At 38.4% G+C, this 15,875-nt stretch overlaps 2 protein-coding genes across 6 annotated transcripts in view; one reads left to right on the top strand and one right to left on the bottom strand.

The window, feature by feature from the left end:
• The window catches only part of NRBF2 (nuclear receptor binding factor 2), a 31,483-nt gene extending 29,095 nt beyond the window's left edge, over nucleotides 1-2,388 (top strand). For both annotated transcript variants that reach the window (XM_033841649.2, XM_019935838.3), the window contains 2 exons: nucleotides 225-265; nucleotides 1,592-2,388. In XM_033841649.2, coding sequence (XP_033697540.1) covers nucleotides 225-265; nucleotides 1,592-2,302 — 752 coding nt within the window. In that variant the 3' untranslated portion in view covers nucleotides 2,303-2,388. The remainder of the gene's footprint in view (nucleotides 1-224; nucleotides 266-1,591) is intronic.
• An 11,240-nt stretch (nucleotides 2,389-13,628) lies between these two features.
• The window catches only part of JMJD1C (jumonji domain containing 1C), a 305,542-nt gene continuing 303,295 nt past the window's right edge, over nucleotides 13,629-15,875 (bottom strand). For all 4 annotated transcript variants that reach the window (XM_019935834.3, XM_033841647.2, XM_033841646.2 and 1 more), the window contains 2 exons: nucleotides 14,578-14,709; nucleotides 13,629-14,317 (listed from right to left, as the gene is read on the bottom strand). In XM_019935834.3, coding sequence (XP_019791393.1) covers nucleotides 14,228-14,317; nucleotides 14,578-14,709 — 222 coding nt within the window. In that variant the 3' untranslated portion in view covers nucleotides 13,629-14,227. The remainder of the gene's footprint in view (nucleotides 14,318-14,577; nucleotides 14,710-15,875) is intronic.

The raw sequence follows: 15,875 nt of genomic DNA, 5'->3' as shown, positions 1-15,875 counted from the left end.
CAAGGTGTATGGAATATGTACATTTGATTACCACTGCTATTTTTTATGGAGAAGTTAAGAATCCTTTTTTTTAAAAATCCTTTTCGGGAATAGGATAACTATGTAGCAGAATTGCTTCTAAGACCAGTTCTCTTTGTCATATGAGGAGTATTAAAACTCTTTGTTTGACGTTTTAATAACAAAATGACGACACATAATGTGTCTCTCTCTTTTTTTTTAACCAGCGTATCTTTCTGAAGCTATGAAGCTGACACAGTCTGAGCAGGTAAGACACTTCAATATTTTCAACAAGGGTTAGAAGGATTTTCTTGTGGAGACTTGAATTGTGTATAAAATAAAGCACTGTGCTCCTCCCAAAACACTGCAGTCAGAAATACATAAAATAGGGAAGAGATGAGTACTTCAGAAAGGAAATTAAAACTAAATGAACTGTTGGGATTAACATACACATATTATACATATATAAAATAATCAACAAAAACCTACTGTATAGCACAGGGAACTCAGTACTCTGTAATAATCTAAATGGGAAAAGAATCTGAAAAAGGATAGATTCATGTATAACTGAATCACTTTGCTATCCACCTGAGACTAACTCAACTTTGTCAATCAACTATACTCAAGTATAAAATAAAAAATAAAACTAAGTGAACTGCTGTTGATGGCATGCAGAAACTGCTGTCCTTTTTTCTAGGGGTTTCTCACAGACCTTAGATTGCCAGGCGTGTCCTTTAGAGACCTGTTAGTACCTTTCCTGATCATTAGCTCATTTGACCATGAGCTCACAGTAAGTAAGCAGGCCTGGCCCAGGGGAAACCAGTTGGCCTTGCCTTTGCTTGTCAAAAATAATTTAAATCCAGACCTGTCTTTTCCTGAATTCCTAAGCAGTTCTGGTACTTTTAAATTTGTTTCACCAATGGCTTTAAATTGTCTTCTGTGTCTGGGGAGGGCCTGCCTAGGTTTTTAAAATACCTTTACACAAAGCTACATCTTTATCCAAAGGTGATTTCCTGATTATAAAAGTGGCAGGTCCACAGGAGTTGCTTGGTAAATGTTTGTTTAATTGAATTAAGGAGATCTGAGGGGATATCAGTGGCAGAGAAAACATACCAGTTCCTCAGACTGAACGAAGAGAACTTAAAAGTTGTGTTCCATTCTGTGCACTTCCCTTTGACTGTCCAGAACTGCTTGTGTTAGCCATGTAATGTAGACCTGCGTCGAGACTTTAACTAGTTGTAGAATTAAAGTCTAAATAGGAAAGTTTTCTGATTTTAAGCTGAGTACAAATAGCATTGCAGATGGGAAAGGCACATTCAAAAATGGTCTGATTCATCATGTCGATTGGAACTGGAATAAGACTTCTTCTGACTTCTTGAATGGTATTTTGTTTATGAATGAAAATGTTAACTTACCTAGAAAGATTTAGTTACTTTGAAAAGTGTTTGAGGTTCTATTGAATTGCAAACAGTATAAATAAAAAATTTTAAGTGCTATTGGGTTATTCAGAAAAGAAGATACTGAAATAGTATTTACCAGACATTACTGAAGCGACTTAAAATGTTAAAATTGTACCTTTCCTTCTGTGTAATAGGCTCATTTATCACTGGAACTGCAAAGGGATAGTCACATGAAACAGCTTCTTCTCATCCAGGAGAGATGGAAGAGGGCAAAGCGGGAGGAAAGATTGAAAGCCCAGCAGAGCACAGACAAGGATGCCGCTGCCCAGCTACAGGCATCTCACAGACCCTCTGCTGAGGATGCAGACAGCCAGAGCCCCCTACTCTCTCAGAATTATAGCCCTTCCACAGAGAAACACTTGCCTGAAATTCAGGGGGTCTTTGACAGGGATCCAGACACACTACTATTTTTACTTCAGCAGAAGAGCGAGCCAACAGAGCTGTGCATTGGAAGCAAAGCCCCAAAAGATGATAAAACAATTATAGAGGAGCAGGCAACCAAAATTGCAGATTTGAAGAGGCATGTGGAATTCCTTGTGGCTGAGAATGAAAGATTAAGGAGAGAAAATAAACAGCTAAAGGCTGAAAAGGCCAGACTTCTAAAAGGCCCGATAGAAAAGGAGCTTGATGTAGATGCTGATTTTGTAGAAAAGTCAGAGTTATGGAGCTTGCCACCACATGCAGAAACTGCTACAGCCTCTTCAACCTGGCAGAGGTTTGCATCAAATACTGGGAAAGCCAAGGATATTCCAATACCCAATCTTCCTCCCTTGGATTTTCCATCTCCAGAACTTCCCCTCATGGAACTCTCTGAAGATATTCTGAAAGGACTTATGAATAATTAAAATGGAAGGCCATAGAAGAGGTGAAAAAGAGGAAATAATACGGTAATACAGTTAATCCAGCAAAAAAAAAAAAAAAAAAGGGAAAACCACATGCAAGGGTGTCCCGGAGATGCTGAATCCAGCATCCTGCGGAGAAGAGGCATTGACAAGACTCGGAAACAGTCACTGTGAAGTATATCGCGCATCGGATTTACTGACTCGAGCTAATGATTCCAGACTTGGCAGATACTAAACTCTTGGAGGTTCACTTTCTCCTGATACAAACCAAATGGCTACCTGGAATAATTTTTTTCAAGCAACAATTATTTTTCTTCAGGGTTAAAATGTATAAAAGTATGTTATGTGTAATTAATCTATAATGCCATAAATGATAATGCAAAACCTAAATAATAATGGTTGCCTGAGGGGCTACCTTGTATTTGAAACATGCTTTCTATTCATGCATTGACTGTATGCATCTTGTTATGCACATTTCCTTTGTTTAATAAGGTGTGTAAGACACACCTTTCTAGAAGAAACTGTGTGCCACACTTTGCACTACTCGTAACATTAATGATAACCTCAAGACTATCAGGAGAAATACTTAAATTTCCATTTTATGAAGAAAGGAACCAAATTATTAGTTATGCTTTTTTAAAAAATTACCAGTTTACATAATTAATCAGGGTGCATTTTAAGTTCTAACTTTTTTTGTTTATTGTATAATGCATCATTTGAAAATACCAAGGAAATATCCTTTTGTTTTTAATGATGCATGAGTGGAAGTAATGCTGGTTGGCAGTATTGATTGTAAGAAATCAATAAAGTAATTGTATTTTATACCTTCGTTGAATGTGGTTGGTAGATAAAGAGCAAGTTTTGTACGGCTTCTGTGTTGGAAGTTTTGAATATGAATTTGAAGACATTCTGTCAGATTACTTTGGTATGTTAAAGGTTTTTTTCAGCGTTTTGTAGTCAGTTACCCCTGCAACCAAGGTGGAAGAGAACAAGGGAGCTCGTGAGGTTTAAATGTGTTCCCAGCCTCCTTGGGCTGGCACACACGGAAAGGCTCGGGCTGGCCGGCAGCAGCCATTCTGGGGCACGTGCCCGCTTTTCAGAGCAGAGGCTGCAAAGCACTACATGAACACTCTCCTCTATGCAGAGTCCAGTGATGTTCCAGGAGGGGAAGGGGAAGGCGAAGACCTAAGTGAAACTTTTGGGTATAAGCCACTCGGTGTGTTTAAAGCGTAGACTTAGTTTATTGTGGGGGAGGCAAAAATATGGACGAACAGCATACCGCCTGTCCTGAGGGAATCGGGGACAATTGGGTTGAGGGGGGTAGGGTTGGGCTCACACGTCTAGTGATGAAACTAGCAGAAGTACGATGAGATGGATGACCATGCAGAAGTCACTTTTTTCCTGTATCTCATCTTGGTGCAGATGAAACCCAAATTAAACTAGTTTCTTAAAATATCATAAGAGTTCTAATCTCTGTTAATTGTCCATCTCAGTGTTGTAGTACCCTAGACTCTGAGAATACTTTGCTTGCCTAACCTTCCTTATGAAACTTGAGATTTGAAAGATTGTGCCAATAATAAACTATTATTAGCATAGCCATTTCACTTTTAAAAATGAGCTTTGTTATGTTTTGACATGAACTTTGTAGGGCACCCTCCCGTTCTTCCTCTGCTGTCTCCCCTCCCCCTTCCCTCTCGTTAGTTTTAGCAGTTTGACATGTATTTTGCAGGACCCTGTTCTATGCATTTCCACTAGCTAAATTCATGTTAAATGGACTAATTTTACTTTTCAATTGTCTTTGAAGCTTTTATTCACACTCTTTAGTCCTCTTGTTTGATCTTGTTTTTAGGTTTTGGATTTGAGTCTGTCAATAGAATGTATGTGCCTTTTGACCAGATGACTTGGTACATTTGCAGCAGCCTAGCAGTGTCTCCATGGAGTAGGTCCTTAAAACAAAAACACGTGTTTAATTGTTCCACAGGGCACATGCCTCATCTCCTAGCTGAGGTTTGTTTTTAAGATGTTCTCCTCTCTTCTCTGTCTAGCTTAAGGCCCTGAAAGGGGTTTAAAGGAAAGCTTGCTTCCGCTAAAGCAAAGTGAATGATGCATGTACTGGAAGGGGAGTAGACTCTTGTCCTTCCTTACTCCGTGATGGCCTCTTGCTTTTGAACCCAGATAAACTATTTGGGCATTAGAAAGCATAGCCCTGAGTTCTTTTAGCTTTTCACAGAATGTTGACAAAAACAAACATTTCTTTCAGAAAATTAGTATGTAGTAACAGTTTTAGCTATACTGCCATGGTAACCACATGTAAATCCATACTTTGGAAACCATGCTTAAGGGGGAATAAGAAGATATTTTCAAAATAGTTCTTCAAGCCATTGTCTATCCCTAGTGTTTTAACACAGGGTTATTGAAACAATGCAAATATTTTGTCTCTAGGTAAGTCAATTCAAAATGTTAAATACATTATCTTTCAGCTTTTAACACTTTCTAAGCACTTGTCTTTTTTTAATTGAAGTGTAGTTGATTTACAGTATTAGTTTCATGTGTACAATATAGTAATTGACATTTTTATAGATTATACTCCATTTAAAGTTATTATAAAATAATGGCTGTATTCCCTGTGCTGTACAATATATCACTGTAGCTTATTTTATTCATAGTAGTTTGTACCTCTTAATCCCCTGTCCCTATCTTGCCCCTCCCCACTTCCCTCTCCCCAGTGGTAACCAGTAGTTTGTTCTCTGTATCTGTGAGTCTGTTTCAGTTTTGTTATATTCATTTGTTTTATTTTTTTAAGTGGTAACATACAGTATTTGTCTTTCTCTGATGTATTTCACCAAGCATAGTACCCTACTGGTCCATCCATATTAGTGCAAATGGCAGAAAATTTACTTTTTTATGGCTGAGTAATATTCCATTCTATAGCCATTCTGATAGGCATGAGGTGACATTTGGTTTTGATTTGCATTTCTCTGAATAGCAGTGTTGAACATCTTTTCATGTGTCAGCCATATGTCTTATTTTTATTTTTTTAAATTTATTTTTTGTCTGCGTTGGGTCTTTGTTGTGCGCAGGCTTCTTATTGCAGTGGCTTCTCTTATTCTGGAGCACAGGCTCTAGGTGCATGGGCTTCAGTAGTTGCAGCACTCGGGCTCAGGCTCAGTAGTTGTGGTGCACGGGCTTAGTTGCTCCACGGCATGTGGGATCTTCCCAGACCAGGGATCGAACCCGTGTCCCCTGCATTGGCAGGTGGATTCTTAACCACTGCGCCACCAGGGCAGTTCATCTGTCTTCTTTAGAAAAATGTCCATTCAGGTCTTCAGTCCCTTTTTTTTTAAAAAATATTGAGCTATTTATATATTTCAGATATTAATAATCCTAATTGGTCATAACATTTGCAAGTATTTTCTCCCATTCAGTAGGTTGTCTTTTTGTTGTGTCAGTGGTTTCCTTTGCTGTGCAAAAGCTTTTAAATTCAATTAGGTCTCATTTGTTTCCTTTGCCTGAGGAGACATCCAAAAAAAAAAAAAAACGGTTGCTAGGATTTATGTCGAAGAGTGTTTTCTGCCTGTTTTCTTCTAGAAATTTTATGACTTCTGGTCTTACATTTAGGTCTTTTGAGTTTTTTTACATGGTGTGAGAAAATGTTCTAATTTCATTCTTTTGCATGTAGCTGTCCAGTTTTCCCAGCACCACTTAATGAAGAGACTGTCTTTTCTCCACTGTATATTTTTGCTCCTTTGTTGTAGATTAATTGGCCATATGTGTATGGGTTGATTTCTGAGCTATTTTGTTGCATTGATCTCTGTCTGTTTTTGTGCCAGTACCATATGTGTATGGGTTGATTTCTGAGCTAGTTTGTTGCATTGATCTCTGCGTCTGTTTTTGTGCCAGTACCATACTGTTTCAATTACTGTAGTTTTTTGTAGTGTAGTCCAGAAGTCAGGGTGCATGATACCTCCAGCTTTGTTCTTTTTTCTCAAGATTGCTTTGGCTGGTAACTTTTTGTTTTGATATGTTTTGGATGCTATAATTCTTAGGACCTTTAATTTAAACCTATTATTTTATTTTTTTGAAAAAAAAGAAATTGAGGCCCAGAAGGTTAGGAGTTACATGAAGTTTTATACCAGATTGGGAGCAGAGCCAAGAGAAGAGAGGTCTGACTAGCAGTCCTGTGCTGTTTCTGTTGGGCCACACTGGCCCAGTTGAGTTGTCTAGTTTTCCTACTGTGGCCAAGGGGCCTAGTCATTCAGATTTCTCTTCAGGTGCATACTATACCACTGCACCCCAGCTACTCTTCTTCCCAAGGAGAAGTTGGAGACCACCTGATGAAAGTTGAGCTTGTCCTTACAAGCACTTGCAGAAAACCCTAATGTCCATTTTCTGTGTTATCCCTTTTCATCTGTGAGGAGTTGTGATTAAAGTTTTGTTGTTTTAAAAGAATACTAAAAAAAAATATATATATATAAGGCAGTCTGCTATAGGGTGTTTATAACCTATTTGAAGAGTCTAGTAATAATAGCTGTTATTTATCGAATCATTCTAGACAGTGATCTTTATCATATTTTGTCATAATCCCAGTGTAGCCTAATTGGAGACCTCTGCCAGAGTAAGTGGCATGACTGTTTTAAGAATTTGTCTATTTTGTTCCAGTTGGAAGCCTGTCCTTCTGAGAGTCACCGCAGACCAACAGTGCCATCTAGTGGACGGTGAGAAACTTTCTGGTTCTTGTTCACTTGAAGGAGTTTGTGGTGGGCTGCAGAGTTTAAAAATCCTTAGTTGGTCTCTAGTAAATATTCTCAGTAAATACTCTCATAGTCAAGAGTGGTTTTATAGCTATGTATAGGCAAAAATATTTAAATCAGTGTCATCTGAAATACAGGCACCAGATAATAAATATCCATCTTTCCTTCTGCCACTAAAACTATAAAATAAGTAGCGTAGCCTTCATGAAAGTAGTGATGTGGTCAGAGGATGGGGAAATGGCTTCCTAGGTAAAGAACAAAGGCATGGAGTCAGAAATGGGGAGGAAGAACTGAGTAAGCTTGGTCAGAATCAGATCATGGCAAGACACACATGAGGAGATTTGGGGGAGGTGCATATGGATTGTCCTTCCCCCCATTTCCTGAAAGTGAGGGGGCCAGGGTCAGGCCCCGGTCTTGAGGAATGGAAAATACTTGGCTCAGTAGCCAAAAAAGTCTTGGTCAGGCTGGGGCCAGTTTTTGTGGTCCTTCGTTCGTTTCTCTATGGTAGACATTAAATTGGGAAAAAAAGGGTAGTGTTTTCTGGGTATGTCAAAAGGAAAAGAGGTGAAGGAGTCAAGATACAAATATCTTGAAGGTTAACAGAGTCCAGGAAGACAAAGGATACATTAAGTTTAGGTGATTAGTGAGTAGGGTAGGATTGAGGGACTAATGCCTGCCTCATTGGGGGTTCCCAGAAGTAAAAGATAGCTTCTAGAAAGAAGAAAGGTTGTGGTCTGAGAAAGGGGATTCTTGATTTGAGGAACCAGATGACTTTCAGGCCTATCTTCCCTGGAAGTTAATTCTCTAAAGAAGTCTCAGTACTGAGAGTATAATGAAGTCCCAGGGCCTCTGTTGCCACCAGTAGGTTGTTTTATTGGCTTTAGATCAGATTATTTCCCTGTTCCTACGAGGAAATGGCTGTCCAGGGAGGGGCCCAGGTATTTGAAACAGATGCTAACCACTACCACAAAATTCTAGTTTCAAGAGTAAAAACTAAAAGTTCTGTAGAGGCAGTAGTAAGGTCACAAACCAATTTTCATTTATTTAAATACCCAACACTTTTGAGTATTGTGGTAAATTCTAGAAGGACCTTTGCTTTCTTTGGTCTTTAAGGTTGAATATAGTACTCGAGGAATTTGTTTAAATTTTAAAACGTAACTCATTTACTGCAAAACTGGCAGGAGAATGAATGGGATCACAATTCAAGACAGCGATTGGGACTTCGGCTCAATGGCTCAATTTTTCCGCCCAGCTGAAAAACAGCATTGCCATTCCATGGTTATGCGATAATAAATCTGTTTGTGGGATTATAAAGCTATTAGAAATATTTAGTTTAAACGTTAGAATGAAATTTTTTTTTCCAACTAACATAATACCAGTTTTTATATAACACGTGATCTATGCTCCGTAAAGTGGAAAAACGCATAAAGATTTGTGGGAGGTAAACCAATAGAGTGGTCACCCGCTTTTACCCTGAGTTCTTTATACTGTTGGTACTCACCTATCTTGATAAATCAGGAAAAAATAGATGAAGCAATTTTTTAAATTCCTGAGGTTTTAAAAATCGGTTTCAGGGTGACCCGGTGGTCATCCCTAACTTTTAATAAACCCTTCTCCCCAGTGTTTAGTTGACAGTAGTGGAACTGCTAATGGTTGGAAAGATGTGAATGGAATGCTGAGACCAAAATGTGGACTCCCTAACTCAGGTAGCATACGTGAAAGCAGAGTACAGTACATCAATATGTCCTATGTAGTGCCTCAAAGATCCAGTAACCAGGATGAACAGCAATTTCCCATGACTGTACAATTTCTGGAGCTTGTACATTTCTTTTAGAATACATAATCATTTGTCACCAGGCTCAATTTAAATGGGCTTAATTTCTACTTTCATTTCTCCTCTGGGAGGGTGTGTGACAGGATAACTAAGTCATTGATAACCAATTAAACGGATGTTCCAACTTTTTAATACTAGTCCTAGAACTTTCTGAAATCCTATGGGTTCATTGGCTTTAGAAAGCTTTGATCTGAATAGTCTTTTGTTGTACAGTCAGTTCAGCTGTTTCGAAAATGCAGATATACCCCAGCATGATTAATATATAGGGAACAATTTGAGTGTAATGTGAACTTTATGTTTGCCTAAGAGGCAATTTTGACTGCAGAGAAAACTTAAGTATGGCAGCTGAACTATCCCGGTGGTATTAAGCCATACCCATCCAGATCTGGTGTTACAGCTTTCCCTCTAATTTCAGATAACCCTCCTTCCACCACTTCACAATATCTCAGTCACAAGCTGCAACTCTTCGGACGCCCACTTCCAAAGCAAACCTCCAGTCTTCGTCAAGGTAAAGTGCCACACTTGTAATCTGTTTCTTAAATATTTAACCTATGTCAAACCACTACCGCCTTTTAAAAAATGTTTCTGATAAAGGTTTTCAATGTTATGCGCAAATCCCATTTCCCCCCCAGCTTTAAGTCCCGTGGGTTTTACTGGACTTTTTGCACAGTGCTGTGATTTTTAGGAATTAAGTATAATGGGATTCTGTCTCCTTTCCTAAAAGGTTATAGGCTGGAAAAGGTTGTAGGCTGGCTTTTCCCCTATCTGGAAAAAGTTTGCTAACAAAGTGTTGTTCAACATTTATTTCTGCAAAAAGAATAAGTTATAGTTATTAGAAAATTTTGGTGAAAACTTCCCCTATATGCCACATATGGTTACCAATTTCCAAAGGAATGACTGGACATAATAAATGTTAGGTTGGCTAAAATTTCAGTTAAGAAAAGTACCTCAAGTGATCATAGTGTCTCCAGGTGTTTGATATGAAAATAATCTACTCTTAACTGCAGAATATGGGGGAGATGAGACTACACTTCCTTGCCTATAACATATCCTGGAAGGTCTCTATGGAACCGAATCCTTCACCTTTTATAACGGCAGTCCCAGAAGCAGCTCCTACCCCTCTCCTCTTTTAGAACAAGAGTTTAAGAGTAAATGATTTTGTTAAGTCACTGTTGGAAGTATGTTCGAAGTCTCAAACAGCTAATGTGTCTATGGAAAAGGGCTGAAGGCAAATTAATATGTCCCCAACATTCGTTCTGTCCCATTTTTTCTGTTCCTTGAAGGATTGTACAAATACTGCCACCTCTCTGAAGCCTTCCTTAACCCCAGGCAATATATATTACACCTTTTCCATGTGTTTTACACCTTAGTTGACCCTTGAACAGGGGTTTGAACTGTGTGACTACTTACGTGGACTTTTTCCAGTAAATTCTATAGTACAACATACATGATCCACATTGCTTGAGTCCTTGGACACAAAACTGGATACAGAGGGCTAACTAGAAAGTTATATGTGGTTTTTCGACTGTGCGGGCGTCAGAGCCCCTAAGCCTGTGTTGTGCAATGATCCACTGTACTTGTTACGTAGTTTTTAGCATTGATGGCACAATCCTGAGGTTCCTAATGGAATAATTTATCAAATTACCAGTGCCAAACACATAATAAATTCTATCCTAAAATGTCCACACGTATTATACCTCTCATGCTCTGTGAGGCACGTGTGGCCGGGGGGCAGTGATCCCTGCATGCCCTTTATCATGAACTTCTTCCACTTACTAAACCTGTATGACTTACCTTTGATTCTTTGCTTTTTGTACTGTGTTCTACAATAGTTTGATAGGACCTGTGAATCCGTTACTATCCTCACTGTGCTGGCAGAGAACACAGGAGCTCTCCTGGGAAAGCAGTCGGTTCCCATCTCATTTTGCACTTACTCGTTTCCATTTGTTCACTGACCCAGCTATCCGTATCTTTCACTTGTCAAATCTAGATTCAAGATCTAGGGGGCAGGAAAACAGTGTTGAACTCCTAATGTGTCCCTCAGAATATACCACCTTGCAAAATGGAGTCCAGCTCTGACCTACACGTACAACACAGATCCTTGCAATACCCACCACTGACCCCAGGGCTGAGATCCTTTTTATAGATAAAGCACAGAAAACACAGACAATTCTCCAGTCTTAGCTGCAGCTGCTTGGCTCATATACAGAGAACTGACTGAACAGCTTAAGTCAGCTGTAGAAATTTCCCCAATCAAGAAAGGGAAGCCACTTTGTATGCAGCCAGTGACCCAGAGCTTACTAACATTTCATTTTTGTTTGAAAGTCACTTTGCTTTCATTCAAAGAGCCAGACTAATTACTGTGATAACCAAAGTACTTTACTATTACTCAGTTCCTGTACCTTCTATGTGGTTTCAAGACATAACCATCAAGGTTAACCTAATTATTGGATAGCCAGGAATGTCTTAAATTTTGGACTTTGGAAAGGTTTGGGTCTGAATGTTGGTGACAGGGTTGGTGGCATATACCTTTGTATCTTGGCTACTTGTTACACACCCCAATTCATTGTGTTTTGTATACTGAATAGCTGTAGGATTTTAATTGTCATTTTCTTTCCCCTCTTCTATGGCTGAAAATCCTGATCTGGTCTGGGCTTTGACAGATTGGCATCTAGAAATAGAACATGCTGTATCTATAGTATGTGTACATGAGTACACTTTTCTTCTGAAGCTCACTATTCTTACCTAGATAACGTTAAACCCGTACCCTATCTACCAAAGCGAAGTAACAGAGAACTAGACGATGATTTCTATGGGTGCTACAATCCCAAAATGCATGGCGGAAGAGAAATTCTGCCATGCATGTAGTAATTTATTAATCAGGAAAAGGAATTCATATTCAGGTTCAAATGATATTAGAATAAATTTAATAGGAGGGACCCAAATATTCAGCACAAGTTTTCCTTTATAAAGTCTCCTTGATCTTGAAGTTTTTCAAATTATTCTACACGTTTAATACTACTTCACTGTCTGGAAGAAATGGACGTATTCAGATGCTTTCATATGTGAGGAGCGTCTGAGCCAACCGGATGGAGGGGACAAAGTTAATGGTCAGAGGAATTTGTCCATCAGAAATTGGACCAATAACAGCTCCCCAGCCTTATAAAAAGTCAAAGGATGTCTTTAATGATTGATGCAAGCATTATGGTCCTCTCTTCCACTCCCCCGCCCCCAACCCCTTCACTAGCATGGGATTCAGACAATAGATAGCATACTCTCATCAGATGAGTTTTCTCTGAAAGCCACACTGCCAGGCTTGATCTGCCTTAGCTTCAGCTATTCTATAGGGGTTGCAGGATGGTTTAAAAGTGGCTCAAACAACAGCAAGAGAAGCAAAAACATTTTGGAAGAAAACCACCAAAGACTTTGGGCCCCTGGCAGACTTTAGGGGACCAGAAGGAGATGGTCTACTCCAGAATTAGTATCATGGGCTTGAAATTAATTTCACATCAAAATTAAATCCGATGGAATATACAAAAACGTTTAAGCAAAACATACCATTTAATGAGTTGAGGCACTTGTGGAAAAATGGTATTAAAAAGTCAAAATCTTACAAAAGATGCACGTACTCACCAGCCCCGCCCCCCCTTTAAAACCACTGGCCAAGTAGTTATTATCCATCCCATTAACCCTTGTGCCAGGTAGAGTATTAATGTGAAATGTAATTAATTGCTCACATTCCTGGCTGCACCTTGCCTGGAGTAGAGGGTGGCATAACAGCCTACGTGGAACTAAAAAATGGTGGACACAAGCAACAGGATAAAAACCAAGCAGCTTACAAGGTCACAACTTAGGCTACCAGTTTTTTCTTTTAAGCTATGTGCTTTCAGATAGACAGATAAGCAAAGGCCATCCCTTCAACATCCTGCAGGTGTCAGTGGAGGGCTACATATTTCCGGTAAAATTCAAAAGGTAAGGTTAGGGTAGGACTATGTGAGCCTCAAGCAACCAACTGGTAATGGGGAGTCAGCTGTTAAAGCCAAGACTCCAAATTAAAGCAGCTTACCAGGGTCACACAGTAAGTAACAGAACTCATATTCAACCCAGGCTGGCTGCCTGCAGGCTCTTCTCTGCCACCTGCCCCCCTCTCTCCTTCTCCTCTCCCTGCCACAGCATCTCTGTGGCGAAGAGCACTTATTTGATATTGTTATGATCACATACTCTCATGATCATGACTTTAATGTATGAGTTCCTCTTTCAACTAAATGTATTTATTCACAAATAACAAATGTTGGCGTTGCCTGTATTCATTAGCTGGGCCATAGGACAAGAAAGTGGAGGCACTTACTTGTGACGACCTATAACATCTGAAGAAAGCTTAAAAAGCTTACAAGAATCAAAGACAAGAGGGAAGTGTTCCAGGAGAGGACACTGTATCACAAGAAAATGCTGGTAGTCACCTTGATGATGACGAAGCCCCCAGTAATAGGCATATCAAGAGGGAGAACTCTTAGACTAGCCAATTTTTGATAAAGTCCTTTTAATGGAAAATGTAAAACCCCTCTCAACTTTACAAAGCCATATGTAACACTTGCACTTTAACAAATAAAAGCAAGCCAATGTTTTAAAAAAATACATCATTAAATGTATATATGTATATATTTACATAGCATATTAAGTTTAATATTTAGCTTTAAAAGTTCACATAAATTTTACCAAAATGAGACAATTTTAAATAAATTACACCTTTTGAAAATGTTTAATTGTACAGTCAATAGCTTCAACAAAATATTGAAGTGTCTGTATTTAGTATCTACTTTATATACTTTATATTTTACAAATTTTACAGTCATTTGGCAGTAATTTTCTAATTATGACATGTATGCTGTGCGATTCAGCAATTTCCCAAATGCAGGCAATAGCTGGTGTTTTGTGTCCTATTCTCACAGTAACTGTCTCAATGTAGTGAAAAATATCAGTTATTTTAGTAAACTGTACATAGTCACATTTACACTTGATCAACAATATAGCATAGAATTTTGTATTTTTTTCCAAAAATAAATACATCATTTTAAATCTGGCATTTTCACAAACATCATATACACTATAATACAAAAACAGCTATGAATTGCTGCTTTAAAATTAAGCTTGTTTTAATATCACTGAATCACAGGAGCTGTGACTTATGCTATACTGCTGTGGTGTCAGTAACAAGTAATTACTACAAAGAGAATTTCTTGGCACTGATGGTTTTATGAAGCTTAAGTCAGTGTACATACATATCATTGTTCAAGAGTAAGTAATTCCAGTTCAATGGCCTAAAAACATCAAACTGGACCACACCTAATTTTCTTCCATAGCCTCTACTTGATCTTCATGTATCTTCAAAGCTCTCACCATTTCCTTGACTGCATGATACAAGATATTTTTAACCTGAAAGAGATGTTGGTATTTCTGATCACTTCAGCAGGAGATAAATTAACAAATGAAAACTGCATCAGAATTTAAAAAAAAACAAAACTGTTAAGCCAAAAGTTAAAATTAGTTATATAATTAAATACTGGCACTAATCTTTGGTTGTTATCCTAATGTGACAAACTAGGCAATGATGGCCTAAGCTGTTATGCATGTTTTGTAATTCTGAATATAAAAAGCCTGCAGAACAGGAGCTAGTTAGAAAACTCATCTCTTACCTGTAGCTTATCATCATAATTGATTTCTTCCTTCAGAAGTCTCAGTTCTTGTGTTAAATGAAATGACTGTACTAGATGTTCTGGAGACACAAAGTCTTCAGTTACCTGAATACAGCTGTGAAAATTCTGTACCTATTCCCCAAACAGAAACAGAAGAATATAAGTTTTAGGAGGTGGGAATAAAGAGAAGCAAAGTTGTCTGCTGGAACAAGAGACAATTCACCAGAGAACTTATTTTCTCCAAAACATCAAATGCATTTCAAAGTGGAACACCACACTTTATGAGAAAGTTTATCACTGAAAAGCTTCATGTAAATGGAATATTTTTAAACGATGCAAAGAAAAGAACTTTTCCAGGAATCCTTCAGAGAGGCTGATAATCAGATCCTAATTATCAATGTTGTCAACGTGGATTTGGGGGTGTTACTTAAAAGCAACAACAACAACAAAATGCTAACTGGAAGGTACCTGTTTCACCAATCAGTGCAGTCAACCCGGATGTCTGTTGTTGCTCCTTTGACTTTCTGCATTTGGTCATTTCACTGTTAACTTTTACACCAGAGAGTAGATTAAAGGAAATGAAACTTAGTTTGATTATTTATGAGGAACTGTGATGAAAACTGTAGTTCCAGACAGATCTACTGACCACAGCAGTTTTAGAATTCTCCGAGGATTTTGTTTGTGCTTTTTTTTCCTTTGTGCCTTTTCTTTCAAATCAACCAGTTAAAGATGATACCCTTCAGTCTCTTGTGGCGTCAGTACAACTGTTTTTCTGCTAGTTCTCCCTCTCGTGACTAAATGGTGTTCACAAGAAGCCAGTCAATAATCTTACCTGTTATTTGTTCAGCATATGTACAGACTAACTGCACTTTACAGTTTCTTAGAACTGCTTTCTATCAACACTCAGGATGAGAGAGAAAGGACCAAGCTTATCCAATCTGGATTTTGTTTCTTTGCTGTCCTCTAGTGATATTAAAAGATATCATAAAATTCCTGGGAAAGGAGAAATAACTGGAAAACTAAACATTTACATTTATTCTAATTTTTAAAGTATGCAAGTAAATTTCGTTGGCAGAAGTGAGCAGAGGGAGATAACAAGTGGGGAATAGAGACTGTGGAAAACATCTGATGATAGAGTGATGAAATTCCAAAGGGGCTGGAATTGCTCCTCTGGGCATAGTGACCACCTGAACAGCTGCAGATGTCTTTAACTGAAGCACTGTGCCTTTACTGATAACTCGGTAGCATATAAACATTTTTTTCCTTTAATCATTAGGTTGTTGATTCCTGTGGAGGAT

Source organism: Tursiops truncatus, chromosome 16 (genome assembly GCF_011762595.2).
Source record: "Tursiops truncatus isolate mTurTru1 chromosome 16, mTurTru1.mat.Y, whole genome shotgun sequence".
NCBI classification, from domain to species: domain Eukaryota; kingdom Metazoa; phylum Chordata; class Mammalia; order Artiodactyla; family Delphinidae; genus Tursiops; species Tursiops truncatus.
The sequence above is the reverse complement of the archived record's forward strand: the minus strand, read 5'-3'. Positions and strand labels throughout refer to the sequence as shown.